At 37.9% G+C, this 14,455-nt stretch overlaps 1 protein-coding gene and 1 long non-coding RNA gene across 2 annotated transcripts in view; one reads left to right on the plus strand and one right to left on the minus strand.

The window, feature by feature from the left end:
• The window catches only part of LOC106896712, a 3,822-nt gene extending 1,306 nt beyond the window's left edge, over window positions 1-2,516 (minus strand). Inside the window, exon 1 of the long non-coding RNA XR_001413667.1 lies at window positions 1,944-2,516. This is a non-coding gene — a long non-coding RNA (uncharacterized LOC106896712). The remainder of the gene's footprint in view (window positions 1-1,943) is intronic.
• A 348-nt stretch (window positions 2,517-2,864) lies between these two features.
• SNTG2 (syntrophin, gamma 2) overlaps window positions 2,865-14,455 on the plus strand; it is a 191,425-nt gene continuing 179,834 nt past the window's right edge. The window contains exon 1 of the mRNA XM_014956761.1: window positions 2,865-2,925. Within this exon, the coding sequence (XP_014812247.1) occupies window positions 2,923-2,925 (3 nt within the window). The 5' untranslated portion in view covers window positions 2,865-2,922. The remainder of the gene's footprint in view (window positions 2,926-14,455) is intronic.

Raw genomic sequence — 14,455 nt, forward strand, 5'->3', positions numbered from 1 at the left:
AGGCACCTGTATCTATTAAAAATTCAACTTCTTTCTCTTGTTCCCCTAGCTTTATTTTGACCAGTGGATCCGCTAGGGTAGATGCCCCAGGTCCCCATCAATCAGTCCCCGTTTCAGCTCTCAGGGCAGGTGGGGTATTTTTAAACTCAGGGCATTCATTTTTCCAGTGTCCTTTTTCCAGCAATATGCACATTGATTCTGCTCCAATACATTTCCAACATTAACACCTCTACCTCTTGCCAAATTCCTTAGTCCTCCTCTAGTCCCAAAAGGCATCCCTCTTCCATGTCCTCTAAATCCCCTATCCACATCTTCCCGATTTCTAAAAACTCTCCAGGCTTCTTCAAGTAATTTCTCCAGATCCCTTATCTCTGGTTCTTGCAGTAACCGGAGTAAAAGCAGTTGCCGCTCCCCCTTCTTCCTCACCGCTCCCGCCACCCTCTGTCTCAGGGAATGGCGACTGGGGTGGAGAAAGCGGATCTGGCAATGGAGGGGGGGGGCATTCCCAAATCCTCAAGCTGATCCTCTGCTTCCTCTTTACTCTTCCTGGATTCTGTCACTTTTAAACACCTTTGTCCAATACTACATGCCGAGCAACACCTCTTCATTTTCTGCTGCCCCTTCCTTTTATCGTTCTGTTCTTTCTCGAGGGACAAAACTAGAGGATCTTGCGATGGTATATTAAATCCACAGTCCTTTTGCCATTCAGGATGATTTCACAAAGTGAAAAACATATCCGCATACATAACCTCATCCCATTTTCCTTCTCTCCGTAAGAACAACATCAACTGCAACATAGTATTATAGTTTAGAGTCCCATTAAGAGGCCACTTTTCTCCATCATCTAATTTGTATAAGGGCCACCATTGATTACAATATTTTATCAAAGTTTTCTTATTCACATTCCCACCTGACGGTCCTCCTGTATTTTTCCAATGTTTTAAAATACATCCTATAGGACTCTTTTTCACAATTCCGCCACTTTGCTGCCCTCCCATCTTTATTAATTTAACTCCCCACACAGGACAGTTAGAGGATAAAATCTGTCTCCCTAATGTTCCCCCACTGCATCCACAGCTGACAATTAGGGCACTCAAAATCAGTACAATCTGGATTAGACCCAAACCAATGAGCATTAAATATCTAAAAACAATTTTAACATTCAACACTTATTGCTTGCTTTACACCCGTTATCCGGGTGGAGGGAACAATATTCATTTATATGACCGGTCACATTTATCTGATTAACCAAATACACTCACTTCGTTTGTCTCCGGCCGCACCCCTCGCGGGATAACAGAACCGCGGATCAGAACTCCGCACTCGCTTCGCAGCTGCGCCGCGTCTCAGTCACTCAAATCATACATACAGGAGCTAGCTCAATTCATTCACACACCTTTTATCAAATCCAAATCAGCTTTCAATAAACAATTCCTTTAAACAGTTCCAATTTCAATACCAATAAGTTACTACCACCACAATGTACGTTAATGCAAAGGTACTTAGCTCGCGACTTACTCACAACTGTACCTAACGTACTAAAACCAAGTGTATGAAATACAAGAGTACAAAACATAACATGTGTTCATACCCGCATACACAAACCAAACCAAGTGTACGAAATACAAAAGTACAAAGCACAAAATGTGCCTATACCCGTGTACACAAACCAAACCAAGTGTACGAAATACAAAAGTACAAAGCACAAAATGTGCCTATACCCGTGTACACAAACCAAGACCAAGTGTACGAAATACAAGAGAGTGCAGCACAACCTGAGTTGCGCAGCAGAACTCACGTACACAGTCTGCCCTCAGGCACTAGTAGCCTGGCACACAGCGCCCTGCATAGGACGTCTCCTACGACTTATGGGAACCCCAAATGACCGGTCCCAAAAACCAAAACCATTTATTTTTTTTTCCCTCTAATTTTTAAAAGAATACCTTATTTTCTAGATGGTCCTTGTCTGCTCCCGCAGTGATCCGTATGAGGCAAGGAGTCCCTCCGGGAAGGTCTCGGGGGTACCCTGGGGAGTCCTGTTCTCAGCGGGTCCTGCAGCCGAGCAGAGAGGGTCCTATCTGGGTCGCCAGAATTGATGCCGTGAAAGACGAAATCAGGACTCAATAGCCAGGATGACTATTAAGCAGGTATTCTTTATTGCAGCGCTGGACGCACAGGGGATCGCTCCTCCAAATGTGCGCGCCAGACGGAGTCGGTTTGACAACATATATGCATACATACATACATATTCATGTAAGGAGTTTTAACATATTCATTAGTTTCCAGTAATTCATTACCATACGCTACCTCCCTCTTGGAGTTCTCCATTTGTCAGAGATAAGATAACATTGTGCTGGCCTCACGACTGTTGCCTACGTGCCAGCCTTCCTGTCTTGTTACTTATCGTAGCTCTGCAGGGGTTGCAGGCCCCTCTTTGTGGTCAGTCAGGCTACATTTGCTAAGTCATACTTAGGTAAGCAAACCTTCAAGCCATTCCTGGCCTTATTCTTTAATTCAGTTCCTATACAATCAGCTTTTTAACTTTGTATATACTTTTTTTTTTTTAAATCTTGAAGGTGCAAACAGTATGTGGATTTAAAATGGATGATTTTTTCCACAGTAACTCTGCCTATCATCATTCTGCACTGTGATGAGTGTATGTTGTCTTATCTCTTTCATAATGTATCTCTGTTTACTTGAGGATAATCGTATACCACAGTGAGCAAACTGGTGAAGGAGCCGTTAAATTGTAGACTCCTATCTAGACTTTCTCATGGTTGCACAAGCTGGGAATAGCAGCTCTTCGATTGTGACTGGGAGGGGACAACTTTTCAAGTTGGTTTTTTTTTTTTCTCTCTACTGAAATAAAAAGCAGTAGAGTGAAAGGAGATGCCTGATGTGGTAGTAGCAGAGTGAGAATTCATGGTGAGTTGTCATGTTTAATCCTTTGCTCCTGAGAAACAAGATTAAAGACTGTGGCTGAACTTTCTCTGTCAAGTCCTGGGTTCTCTGTGGCTGTTTTCACCCTACTGTTGTTTTGGTAACACTGCAGTATATTTAAATAATGCTTTCTAATTCATTAGGTTTTAATTTGGTAATATGGATGAATAAACTAAAGACTCTCCATATTCTCATTCCAGTAATGGAAATGGTGATGTGTTTGGGAGGGGTAGTATAATTTAGGAGATGTTCTTGGAACTTTTGGCAGAAAATTAGCAATATATTAGTTATTGCTTGTTAGTTTTCTTCCTTCCTTTCTTTCTTTCTTTAACAGTGTTGCAGTAGTACATTTTCCTGAACAGAAATGTTTATGTATATGTTTGTGTGAACTGTAGCACTGTAAAATCTTGAACTTTTTTCAGGCATTACTGTAAAACACACACACACATATACACACAGATCTTGCTTTTTGGCAGAGCATACAGTGATCACACTATGCTGTGTTTTTCTGTATGTGCAGCATTGTATTACTCTGTATTAGTGCTGGTGCTAGGTTTTTAACTGTAGATGCTAAAACACTTGGAAAATACAGTTTATCATGCAATCTTACATAATTCGTGTTTCTCATTTTATTTAGAAGAATGTAACATTAATTATACTTTAAAAAAATGTTGGACCATAGAAAATATTAGTATCAACACTTAGTTAAAAGAAATAATTTTCTAAAGAGTCTTTTGATATCTAGTTTCAGTCTTTCTATTGTATTGTGATACAGCATATAGCTCCATATTGCAGATTGGAGGTGGCTTTCTTTCATTATAAGCCTACATAACATACTTAATTTGGTCTTTTAGATCCTTTGCGTGGTCTTTAATAGAAGAGTGGTTTGGGCAGATGTAATACGCTTCAGAGAGGTACACTATTCTCCTTTCAGTGTATACCTAAGTTTTTATTATAATTCCTTTTTTTATTGCTAACAAAATATCTTCTATGAAAATACTTTCTTGTTATTTGAATCATTTTTAATTTAGTAACCAAGGTACTGATCCAAGACCAGTGTATTAGAGTAAGATAGGCAAGGTTTTCCATATTTCTACTTGTGTGACAAAAGAATTCCTTTTCATTCTAGAAGGTGGGGGTTGGTCTCTTCTCCCAAGTAACAGGCAATCGGACAAGAGGAAACAGCCTCAAGTTGCACCAGGGGTGGTTTAGATTGGATATTAGGAAAAAATTTTACACTGAAAGGGTTATCAAGTGTTGGAACAGGCTGTCCAGGGAAGTGGTGGAATTGTCATTCCTGGAGGTGTTTAAAAGACAGGTAGATGTAGATGGGTTTAGTGATGTTTTTGTCAGTCTTGGGTTGATGATTGGGCTCGATGATCTGAAAGGTCCCTTCCAACCTAGACAATTCTGTGATTCTAGGTATTTTTAAAACAATCAGGTAGAAAATAGCATCTATTTGTGCTGTCCTGGTAGTGCAGTTCTATCCGATACCTCTTGTCCTGTTTTAGGGGAGTATGTTGGATGTTTTCTCTGGTGGCATAGTGGAGAGCTGGCTCTTTGGGAAGGGCTGTGAAGCCAGGTGTTGTGGCACTGCCGCGGTCCCTCGCAGAGAGCAGTGTCCCACCACAGAACAGCGCTGGAAGGGAAGCTCTGACCATAGTGTTTGCAGCAGTAGTTCCCCAACTTTGATCTGGCCAGATGGGGGATCATGGAAACATATTGCCCTTTAAAATGTTTTCAACTGAAAGTGTGGTTATACAAATAATTAATGTTGATTCATAAAAAGTCTTAGCGGGTAGGAGGTTCCTTTGTTCCCCCTCTGCCAAACTCGGAGCTTACATTATGAAAAGACAGTGCAGAAGGAGGTGATGACAATGTCATGTGCCCAAACTATGTGGCAACTATCTGATAGTAGCATTTTTATTGAATAACTCAATTATAAATATTAATATAGCTTTTAAACAAGGCGCAAATGGTTGTGCAAATACAGACAGCCAGGCACAAGGGTTTTATGGAGCTGTTACCATGCAGGGGTATGAAACAGGGGAACTCAAGTGTTTCATTTTGAAAGGAGGAAGGTTAATGAAGCAAAGTGTGCTGATAATTATAGTGCTGCTACAGTGTTAATGAAGTATCAGTTTGCCTTTTTTTTCCTGCTCAAATGTCTTCATTATATTTTGTGGATGACTTTTTGATTCAGTGTGATGTTCTACAAATGGATCAAGTGACTGAAATATACAATCCAGTTATATTCCACTGTGTTATATACCACGAGTTCTTTCTTGACCATGTTATTATTAATCTCTAATTGTTTTCGTACTGTGGTATTGTATCACATTATTAGTATTTTTGTGTGTGTGTGTAAAGGTAAAGCGGAATGGAAGTCTGCCTCAGTGCACACTGGATTACTATCTTCCTTTTGCTAATGGTTCATTATAAGTACGGCAAACAACTTCTTGGAAAAAAAAAAAAATTGAAGTAAACTGAAATGCAAATTCTTCCAGACAAAATGCCTTCAATGCAACAAACCACTTACTATTTCTTTTGGTAATAGCTAGATTTATTTGATCTGGCTCTTCTGAATGTATTTATCGTAACCTATTTGGATGACCCAGCAAATATGACTTGAATAAAAATACCAGGTGGATGTAAAAAGACAAAGGATTTTCTCTGTAAAAAGAGAAGTCCGAAGCACTTAGCCTTTTTTTTTTTAAGTTTTCCTAACTGGTGATGGATTTCAGATTATGCTTGACTATGATGTTCATCAGTGAAAAAGGCTTTTTCACTAAACTTTTCAGAGGTTGAAGCCCAGTGAAGCTAATGGATGTGATCTGGGAAGATCTGCAGATAAAACCTGGTTGCTGTGCCTTCTATTCTCATGCAGACTTTAAAAGCTGTAAAGGGAATGGTGATGCTGTCCTTGGCTTTACCTGCCTTTGCGCTTCCTCCAATTAGAGGATCTCTGAGCCTATGGGGAAAAGCCCTGTTTTTTAAGACTAGTGGCTGGAGTTGCAGTCACCACCCAGTTGAAGCACAGACAAGTGAGAACTTACCCGAGTGCTGCAAGTAAGGGAGAATTGCACAAGGGTTTTCAGGGAACTCGGGGAATGAGAAAAGGACTCATTCCTTGACTTTTGTTCTTTCACAGCAAATTGTTGGGTTTGGCTCCAGGTATGGACTGTTGCCGTCTGCATGAAGATGTCCTGGAGATCTTGAGTGGTGAATATCAGTGTTTTATATATTGACTAGAAAATAAATAGTTAAAGTAGTTTCCTTTTTTCCTACAGTCATGGTATAATACTGTTTGTGGAATTGAAATAATGGCAAAGAGTAATATTAGTAGTCATTCCATTTTCACATATTTTGTCTGCCCTGCTAGCAGAGGCAGTGGACACAATCCATCCAAGTGCCTAACTCATTTTTTTTGCATTTCGATGTCCTGCTCAATTCCAGGGTTCCTTAGTCCGAATTCACTACAGTGTATCTTTCAGGATGAACGTAACTCTATGAAATGTACAGGACTGGCTATTCAATTTCTGAACAACTTTTGGCATATTTTTCAGTGCTGTAAAAACATAATCTCAATGACGACATATTTTTCCAGCTCCTTTTCATACTTTGTAAAAATACATGTATATAAATTATAACAACACTTAGAATCTTTGACAAAGCAGTGTTTTTACGTTTTCCTTCTTCCTAAGGGACGAGCTTCAGCAAAAGTTTATTTGTATTTATAGGAAACTAGTAATTTTCTAAGATATCTCAGCAAGGTTAAATAGTATGGCTTAGCCATATTTTGTTTCCCATTTGTCTTGCAAATAATAATGAATAGGCTGGTGTTCTAGGAAGTACACGTCTGTTCCATTCAGTTACTACTTTTCTTCACCCCCTGAATATGTATTTTGGCTGCAGTACTGCCCTTTAACTATCACTTAAAGATGAATTCCATCTATATTTAAATTTTATTTCAGATTTAGTTTCTAAAAATGCAGCTTATATTTTCAACACCTTGTCCAAGTAATATATATTTAAAATACCTGTTATTGAAAATGACACTTGTCAACCTTGTCAAAGTTTGGCTTTTTTTAAAATTGACACTTGCTGGTGGAGAATGTTCTCTAAATTGGAGATGTACTCAGTTTGAAAATTTGCCAACAAAATTTAATCTCTATTTCTGAGGCAGATAGGAATAAATAAAATTTAACTTACTTTTTTAATTTTAAACATCAACTTACTTTCTGGTTTTTATAGAAACAAAGATTAATTGAAACAAAAGGACAAGATGAAGATTTAAAAATAAGGGAAGGCAAAATTAATTACAAAATTATTTTTTTTTCTCTAAGGAATTCAGAAAATGTAAAATATAGCAATGGAAAATCACTTCATATTGAAGTATTGCTGAAATATTGGCAATCTAAGTTTTAGAAATCAATTTTTTATTTGTGGAATGTGTGTGGAAGTGGTTGTTTTTTTAAACTCTGGCCTTCTTTTCGTTTAATGTTTGTATGGTTTCCCCAGATTGTTCCATTGCATCTTTGCAGTCATCTAAGAAAATGCTGACATAAAGTCTTCATTAAAAAAAAAAAACAACAAACCAAACAATTCCACTACCTGTGCTACGGGAGGAGAGGATGATTTTCCTAAAGGAAGCTGCTGCTGTACCATCTCACTTTGGGTGGTTTCAGCTATTAAATGTCTGCTGCTGTACCAGCTCACTTTGGGTGGTTTCAGCTATTAAATGTTCAGTAATGTTTACATCTTAAAAGAAGTAATTTACTTTCCCTGTGCTTATTAGATACAAGGTGCCTACTATACATGAGAATATCTATTTTCAATTTCTAGTCCAATTAAAGTAAGAAGGTTTTCATGAAAATTCAGAGCCAGTGTCTGCAGTTACTGCAGTGTATGCCCAATGGATGAGTGAACAAACCTTTTGAAGGAAAACCAAATTGGACTCCAAAGAGGGGAAATAACGATCCTGCTTTGTCAGCAATGTGTATAGACAGAACTGTGCTCATGAAATCAAAGTGAATTAGTCCTTAATTAAAGATAATGCTGTACACTTTAAATAGTGCTAGCAAATAAGTGCTATGGGACAATTAAGGGACAACTTATGTCTCCTAGTCTTTCCTCTGACTAGTTTAGTTTGAAAGAGATGATTTGAGGTAACAAAATAATAATTAAAACTGCATTTTATTTTTTTTCCAAAAAGGAAGATGCTGTATTAAGGTTAGGGAACTTGTCCAAATACACATTTTGGTGGTAAGTCCAGTCCGTCAAGTAATTTATAATTTCAAACAGCTAGAAGTAGAGCAAAGTAATTTCTAAACATGCAATTTTGTTTTTTTTTTGTTTGGTTTTTTTTATGCTTAGGTTGCTTTTTAATGTGACTAATGTAATGCTCTATTAAGCAGAAGGTTCATGCAACGATTGTTGAGAGCTTCATATAAAACTCAGTCTTTCCTAATTTTTTTAATCTTGTGTACATGATTGCAAAAATCTGCTCTGTAGTATGAACACGCACAGGTTTATTATCAATTGTAATCAAGTTTCATTTTATTATACTTTTGCTGGTGTTTATTCCACCTGTTTATGGCTGGTGCTTTCAGCTGCACAGTAATCTCTGTATAAATTACTATTTTTTTTGCATGCATCTGAAATCACCTTCATCATTCTTCCACAGATTTGTGAAGTTTTGTAGTGTTTCTTTGCAGTTAAAAACAAGATTTCTCATCTTTCGATTCAGTTTTGGATGGCTAGATGAAGTGAAAAATTTGCAGAGCTTCACAAAGTAGAAGATGCAAACTGGAAAAAAAAAAAGCAGGTTCTGGAGAATATATGCCTATGAAACTGGATGTTTGACCTGTCTCATGTGAGCATCAGGAGTGAAGAAAGGACCCACAGAATTTTCACATAAATACTAAGAAAGTCCATTTTGGAAGTTAAGCCCTTGCTACTTAACTCAGCCTCTTGACAGGAGCATTGCTTACTGGGACTTTGAACTTGAATTGCTGAAATTCTGATCTTCCAAGAATTTTGAGAATGCATTTATATATAAGTCAAAGAAACAGTGGGAGTATGTCTGAATAGTTTTCTGAAATACCATCTCTTGAGTTTATTGAATTGAAATCTTTAGTGGTTACTGATTATTGAGTCTTGAATGGTGTTGGAGTATGTATTTAAGATGCATGAAGGCAGCCCAGGAATGTCTATTTTACGTATGTCTTGTAGCCAGGGTGAGGTTTGAGAGCCCTGGAACATGCCAACATTGCTGATGTGATAGCTCCATCAAGAAATCAGCAGGATGCTTTATATGTTGAAAGTTGAAAGAATGAGTTACACTTGAGAGAGTATGGCTTCAAAAAAAGTCATCGTAGTGACTTAAGGATGTTATTAAAAAAACATTGTGGTGTTGAAGTGAAATAGTTTGCATTAAATTCTGCTTACAGGGAGCCCTGTAAATCTGGACAACAGTACATTATAGTGGTGTGTAGTTCATGTACTCCCATGAAGAATCTTTATAACCACTGTATCATCACATCTGTCCGAATCACAACTTTGTTAGTGTGTTAAAGATAGTGCATTATAGATTATGGTATTAAAAAGAATTAGTCAAGTTTACTTGGCTGTGGTGTTAAATATAGAAGTAACAGTCCTCTCTTTATCATAAGTGCAATTCCTAATGGAATTTTGATATTGAAACTTACTTAAATATCTTCCTTACTCTTCTCTTGAGTATAAATGATAAGAATTACAAGGAAAGAGTTAACTGTGAAAGAGTGACTTATTTTTTTTCAGTAGTTTTTCTGGATTAGAATTACTAGTAGAAAATCAACACAGGGACATTAATTAGTTTTGGAATTACTGGAAGGTGTGGATTTTGTAGCATTTATGTGTAAAGAATGTGGTCAGTCACTAATTCTGATCTCACATATATCATAGCCTTTAATGCAGAGGTAAGCAGTTTAACTTTAACTTGCTACTTGTTTTGTGGTTGAGTGTAAGACAAACCCAGGAGAAAAATCTGTCTGCACATCTCAGTTATGTTACTGTCAAACATTCTGTAACATACTTCGAAATGCTAGCCATTGGTCCTGCTATTCCTCTCACCTTTAAAGATACTTATGGAAAACAGTCAAGATCTCTAAACTTCTTTTGATGAACAGATTAAGGTAAAACACCAGGAGTGTTTTATGTTTTTCTCATCCTTGAGTTCTTGAAGGAATGTAATTTCTATAGCTTTTTCCTGTTTTTTTCTAGTTTTTATTTTTTTTAATACTAACAGCATAAATTAATTGAGTGTTTTGGGCTTTACATGTCCTATGCAGAGATACTTGTAGTTCTCAGAGTCGCTCATTGTATCAAAGGTTTCTTTTAAGTGTGTTGCATTGGATGGTAATGTTGAGCTGTATAGCCATTATAACTTGCATCTTCATAAAGTTGCTTCTTGATTGTCCAATGTGTTCTTTGATATATAACTTTATATATCATCAAAATTTACTAAAACTCACACTATTCAATTATAATTCCCCAATGAAGTTTTTTTTATTTATTAATCATTTAATGAATTATGGTTTGTTTCTTCCAAGCTATTGTGGTAGCTTTTATTTTTAACATAAATATAAGGTATATGTGAACTTGCTAATTTTCAGTCCATTGATCTAATTGTCCTTTAGTCCACCTCCTGCCTTTCCTTGGTTTCCTTCCATGACTGTTTAATAGTTACTTTCAAACAAATACAGAATATGTCAAAAATTTAACTTGTTAAAGGAAGCTCATCTAATGCCTTTACTAGGGCACTTATATAAAGTGCCTTTACATCAGTCTTATGCTTGATGGTCTGGCTGCGTGGCACTTATGCTTGTGGACACCCTGGTGCATATACTCATGTCCAGTCACTTGCCCAGCCCAAAGGATTTAACCCAAGCAGAATGGGGGAATAGTGGGAAGGGAGAGCAGTGTAAAGTGGGAACATGAAAAGAAGGGCGGTTTATGAGTATATTAGTTGAAAATCTGTGTAAAACCAAGTAACATCAGCTTTTCTGCTCAAGGAATAAATTGTATCACTGGTGCACTACAGAGTTTTAAGCGTGCCAGCATATATATTGTAAGTAGATCCCATTACGTACTTACCTTTATCAAACTAACTAGTGAATTTCTCTAAGAGTGGAAGTTTTTTCTGAGACGTCTGTTTTCCTTAACTTTGCTGCCTGACATTTTTTGTTTTCCAATGTGTTAATATCAGATTTTGATTATTATTTTACTTGGATATAATATTCTGCTAATCAGATTGTAATCATCTGGGGTATCCCAGTTGCTTGTGTAAGGGTGACACTGTGCTTTTTTTAGTCTTTTGGAATTTTCCTGCTATTCCATGCTTTGTTAATATTTCATATCAGTGGCATTAGGAGTCAGGAGTTTTGCTATAGTGCTGATGGCAACTGTTGAAATTTTAAAAGCCTGTCTTAATTGTGGTTTTATTTATCAGATTTTTGTAATTCATATAGTCTGACTTTGCCAATTTCTATTTTTTTCCCCGATTTGATAGATTCTTTTATATGTATATATTCATTAGCTAGTTGGACGAGATAGCCTCTAATCTTACTTTCTTCCTTATGTTGGTCTTTTTTCACTCTTGGACTCTTGACCTTTTGTCTCTGCCCTCATTAGGGTGATGATCTACCATCTATTCACATTTTGCCATCGGTGCATCTTCCAGCATCCTTTTCATCTCCGATTCAGCTATTTTTCTTCCTGTTAGACTTCAGCTTTATGAACAATCCATCAAGTGGAGTGAAAGTTACAGAACAGGAGCTCTAAATGCCCTGAAGGTTACTCTAATTAACTTGCTTATGTATTTTTAGAGGGTATGTTCTCTAGTATAAAGCTTGTTCTATCATAAGCATAGTTTTGTCCCTGAGCGTTTGAGAAAACAAGATTTGCTCCTTTCTGGCTGTCCTTATCCTTTTGGGATCTGTAAGTTTGAGTATAAGGACAAGGAGCTGGCAGAGATTGAGCTCAGAGAGGTGTCTCAGGCAAAAACCTCTTATTTGCATTGTTTAAATCAAACCAAGAATGAAGTAGTTTATTAATGATACGTAATTAACTGATGATTGGTATGTTTTCAGGATCAGTATAAGCAACACAACAGATAAACCACAATAGTGGGCACTTACCAAAATGTTAGAAGACCCATGAATTTCTGAACAGCCCTTATTTACACGCCCCATATTTAAATCTCTGCCATGAAGTGCCGGTGCTCCAGCTCTGCGTGTCTCCTGCAACTCCCCACAACGTGCTGGTGCTTGACCCAGTACAGAAGCCCTCTGGAGGTCCCACAGTGGCACCAAGGTGTGGATCCCCCCGTGTGGCACCCCTGCCCAGGCACAGGTGGCCTGTGGTGGCCTGCCGTAATCTGTTGATTCCAGTAGTAGGACTGCACTTAATCAATACTCTTGTTAAATCCTGGGTATGCACCGAAGTGATTTGCTGAGTTGTCTTGACTGAGTTTTGAGTCACTGACAAGTCACCTGTTTGGCTTAATTTTTCAATGCAAAAGTTGAGCATACTTAATGTGTTATTTTCCCATTCAATGCAATTACACTTGAATTGTTGTGGTTTTTACAGCAGTGACAGCTCTGCATTTTTGCCATTATACATTCACATAAAAACTGAATTAACTGCTGTGATTTGAAAAATTTGCCTACTTTTAAGTATGGAAAGTTTTATGCTTGACTGCAAAACCTGACTTTACTAAGGTTAGCGTTATATAAAACCTATAATGCTCACTTTGTTTTTAAATTAATACCTAATATGATTTAAAATACATCTGTCAACACATACTCAGTCTGACCTCCAGTCTGACTCACCCCAGTAAGCTACTGTTATGTTATAATTAAGCTACTGAAATAAATCCATGAGACTGATGTGCAAAATTCAGATAACCAGGCAGCGTGTATGCTGTGTCTTCATATTCTTTTTGCACATCAGATGTGAATTTTGGTTCAGTACCTGATGGAGACCGATAAAGTTTTGTCACAGAGAGGTGACATTGGGAGGTCATTCTTCCCCTCTACCCTACACTGGTGAGGCCACATGGAATACTGCACCCAATTCTGGGCTCCCCAGTTCAAAAGGGACAGGGAACTGCTGGAGAGAGTCCATCATATGGCAACCAAGATGATTAAGGGATTGGAGCACCTCCCTTATAAGGAAAGGCTCAAAGAGCTGGGGCTCTTTAGCCTGGAGAAGAGAAGGCTGAGGGGAGACCTCATCTACATTTACAAGTATCTAAAGGGTGGGTTGAAGGATGATGGAGCCGGGCTCTTTTCAGTGGTTTCCAGCGATAGGACGAGGGGCAATGGGCACCAGCTGGAACATGGGAAGTTCCATTCAGATATGAGGAAAAACTTCTTTAGGGTGAGGGTGCCAGAGCCCTGGAACAGGGAGGTCGTTGAGTCCCCTTCTCTGGAGATTTTTCAAGACCCACCTTGATGCAGTCCTGAGTAACGTGCTCTGGGCAACCCTGCTTTAGCAGGGAAGTTGGACTAGATGATCTCTAGAGATCCCTTCCAACTCTGACCATTCCCTGATTCCGTGAATAAAGCACTGTTACTGGGGTATCAATTACACTGACGTGCTTTACGCTGTATGGAAGTGGGTATATAGGGGCTGAGGATGGAGCATGTAGGTGATATGAGGTGGCTTTATTCTCCACATTCTAAAACCATACGTTTCAGTTTGTGAATTTATGTTCAAAGTCTATCCTGTCGTCCCTGTTTTGTCAGAAAAGGTTGCAGTGTGTGAACAATTAAATTTTTAGCTTGGGGATACTAGCTAACTTGTTGGCTGTGTCAGTGCAGTCTTAAAAGTAGATCTGGAGGTGTTGGCAGAGAGCGGGGCTAAATGTGGAAATTGCGTGTTGCAGTGTAATTCAAATTCTCTGCACATCGCTCAAAGTGGAAACCAAGATGAAATGTTAGAAACTACCCTTAATTTTAATTACATTTTCTACGTTTCGATCCATGTTATCTATTCCTTGTTTTATATAGAAATTATAGCATCTTAGGTAATCTCCCCTAGTCCTGTAACTACTGTTATATGCCTCATGAAAGCTGTGCTATCAACATTGGGTGATTCTGAAGGCACGGAGGCACTAAGATGGGCAGCAGTCACTGATGTAGGGCAGTTTTAATAACGTTTACAAGATGATGATGATTTTCTTTTTTTTAAGTATTGAGATATTGGAACACTGAGAAAAGAAATTAAATAAACTGATGTCCCATTTGTATTGTGTACAAGAACAACTCTCAACTAGTTTCTTTTTTTTCTGCCAGTAAATAATCTGGCCATCCCACTGTATTTCAACATAGGGTGCTGATGTTTTAAGAACTGAGTAGTGTGTAATCCCTTTTAGTAATAAAATCATTTCTTGGTAATTAATTTTTAGAATAATTTTAAATATGTAAATTATCTGTTGGTGACTGGGAGCATTTTAGAAAAAATAGGCTTG

Source organism: Calidris pugnax, unplaced genomic scaffold (genome assembly GCF_001431845.1).
Source record: "Calidris pugnax isolate Ruff unplaced genomic scaffold, ASM143184v1 scaffold171, whole genome shotgun sequence".
Taxonomy (NCBI): Eukaryota; Metazoa; Chordata; class Aves; order Charadriiformes; family Scolopacidae; genus Calidris; species Calidris pugnax.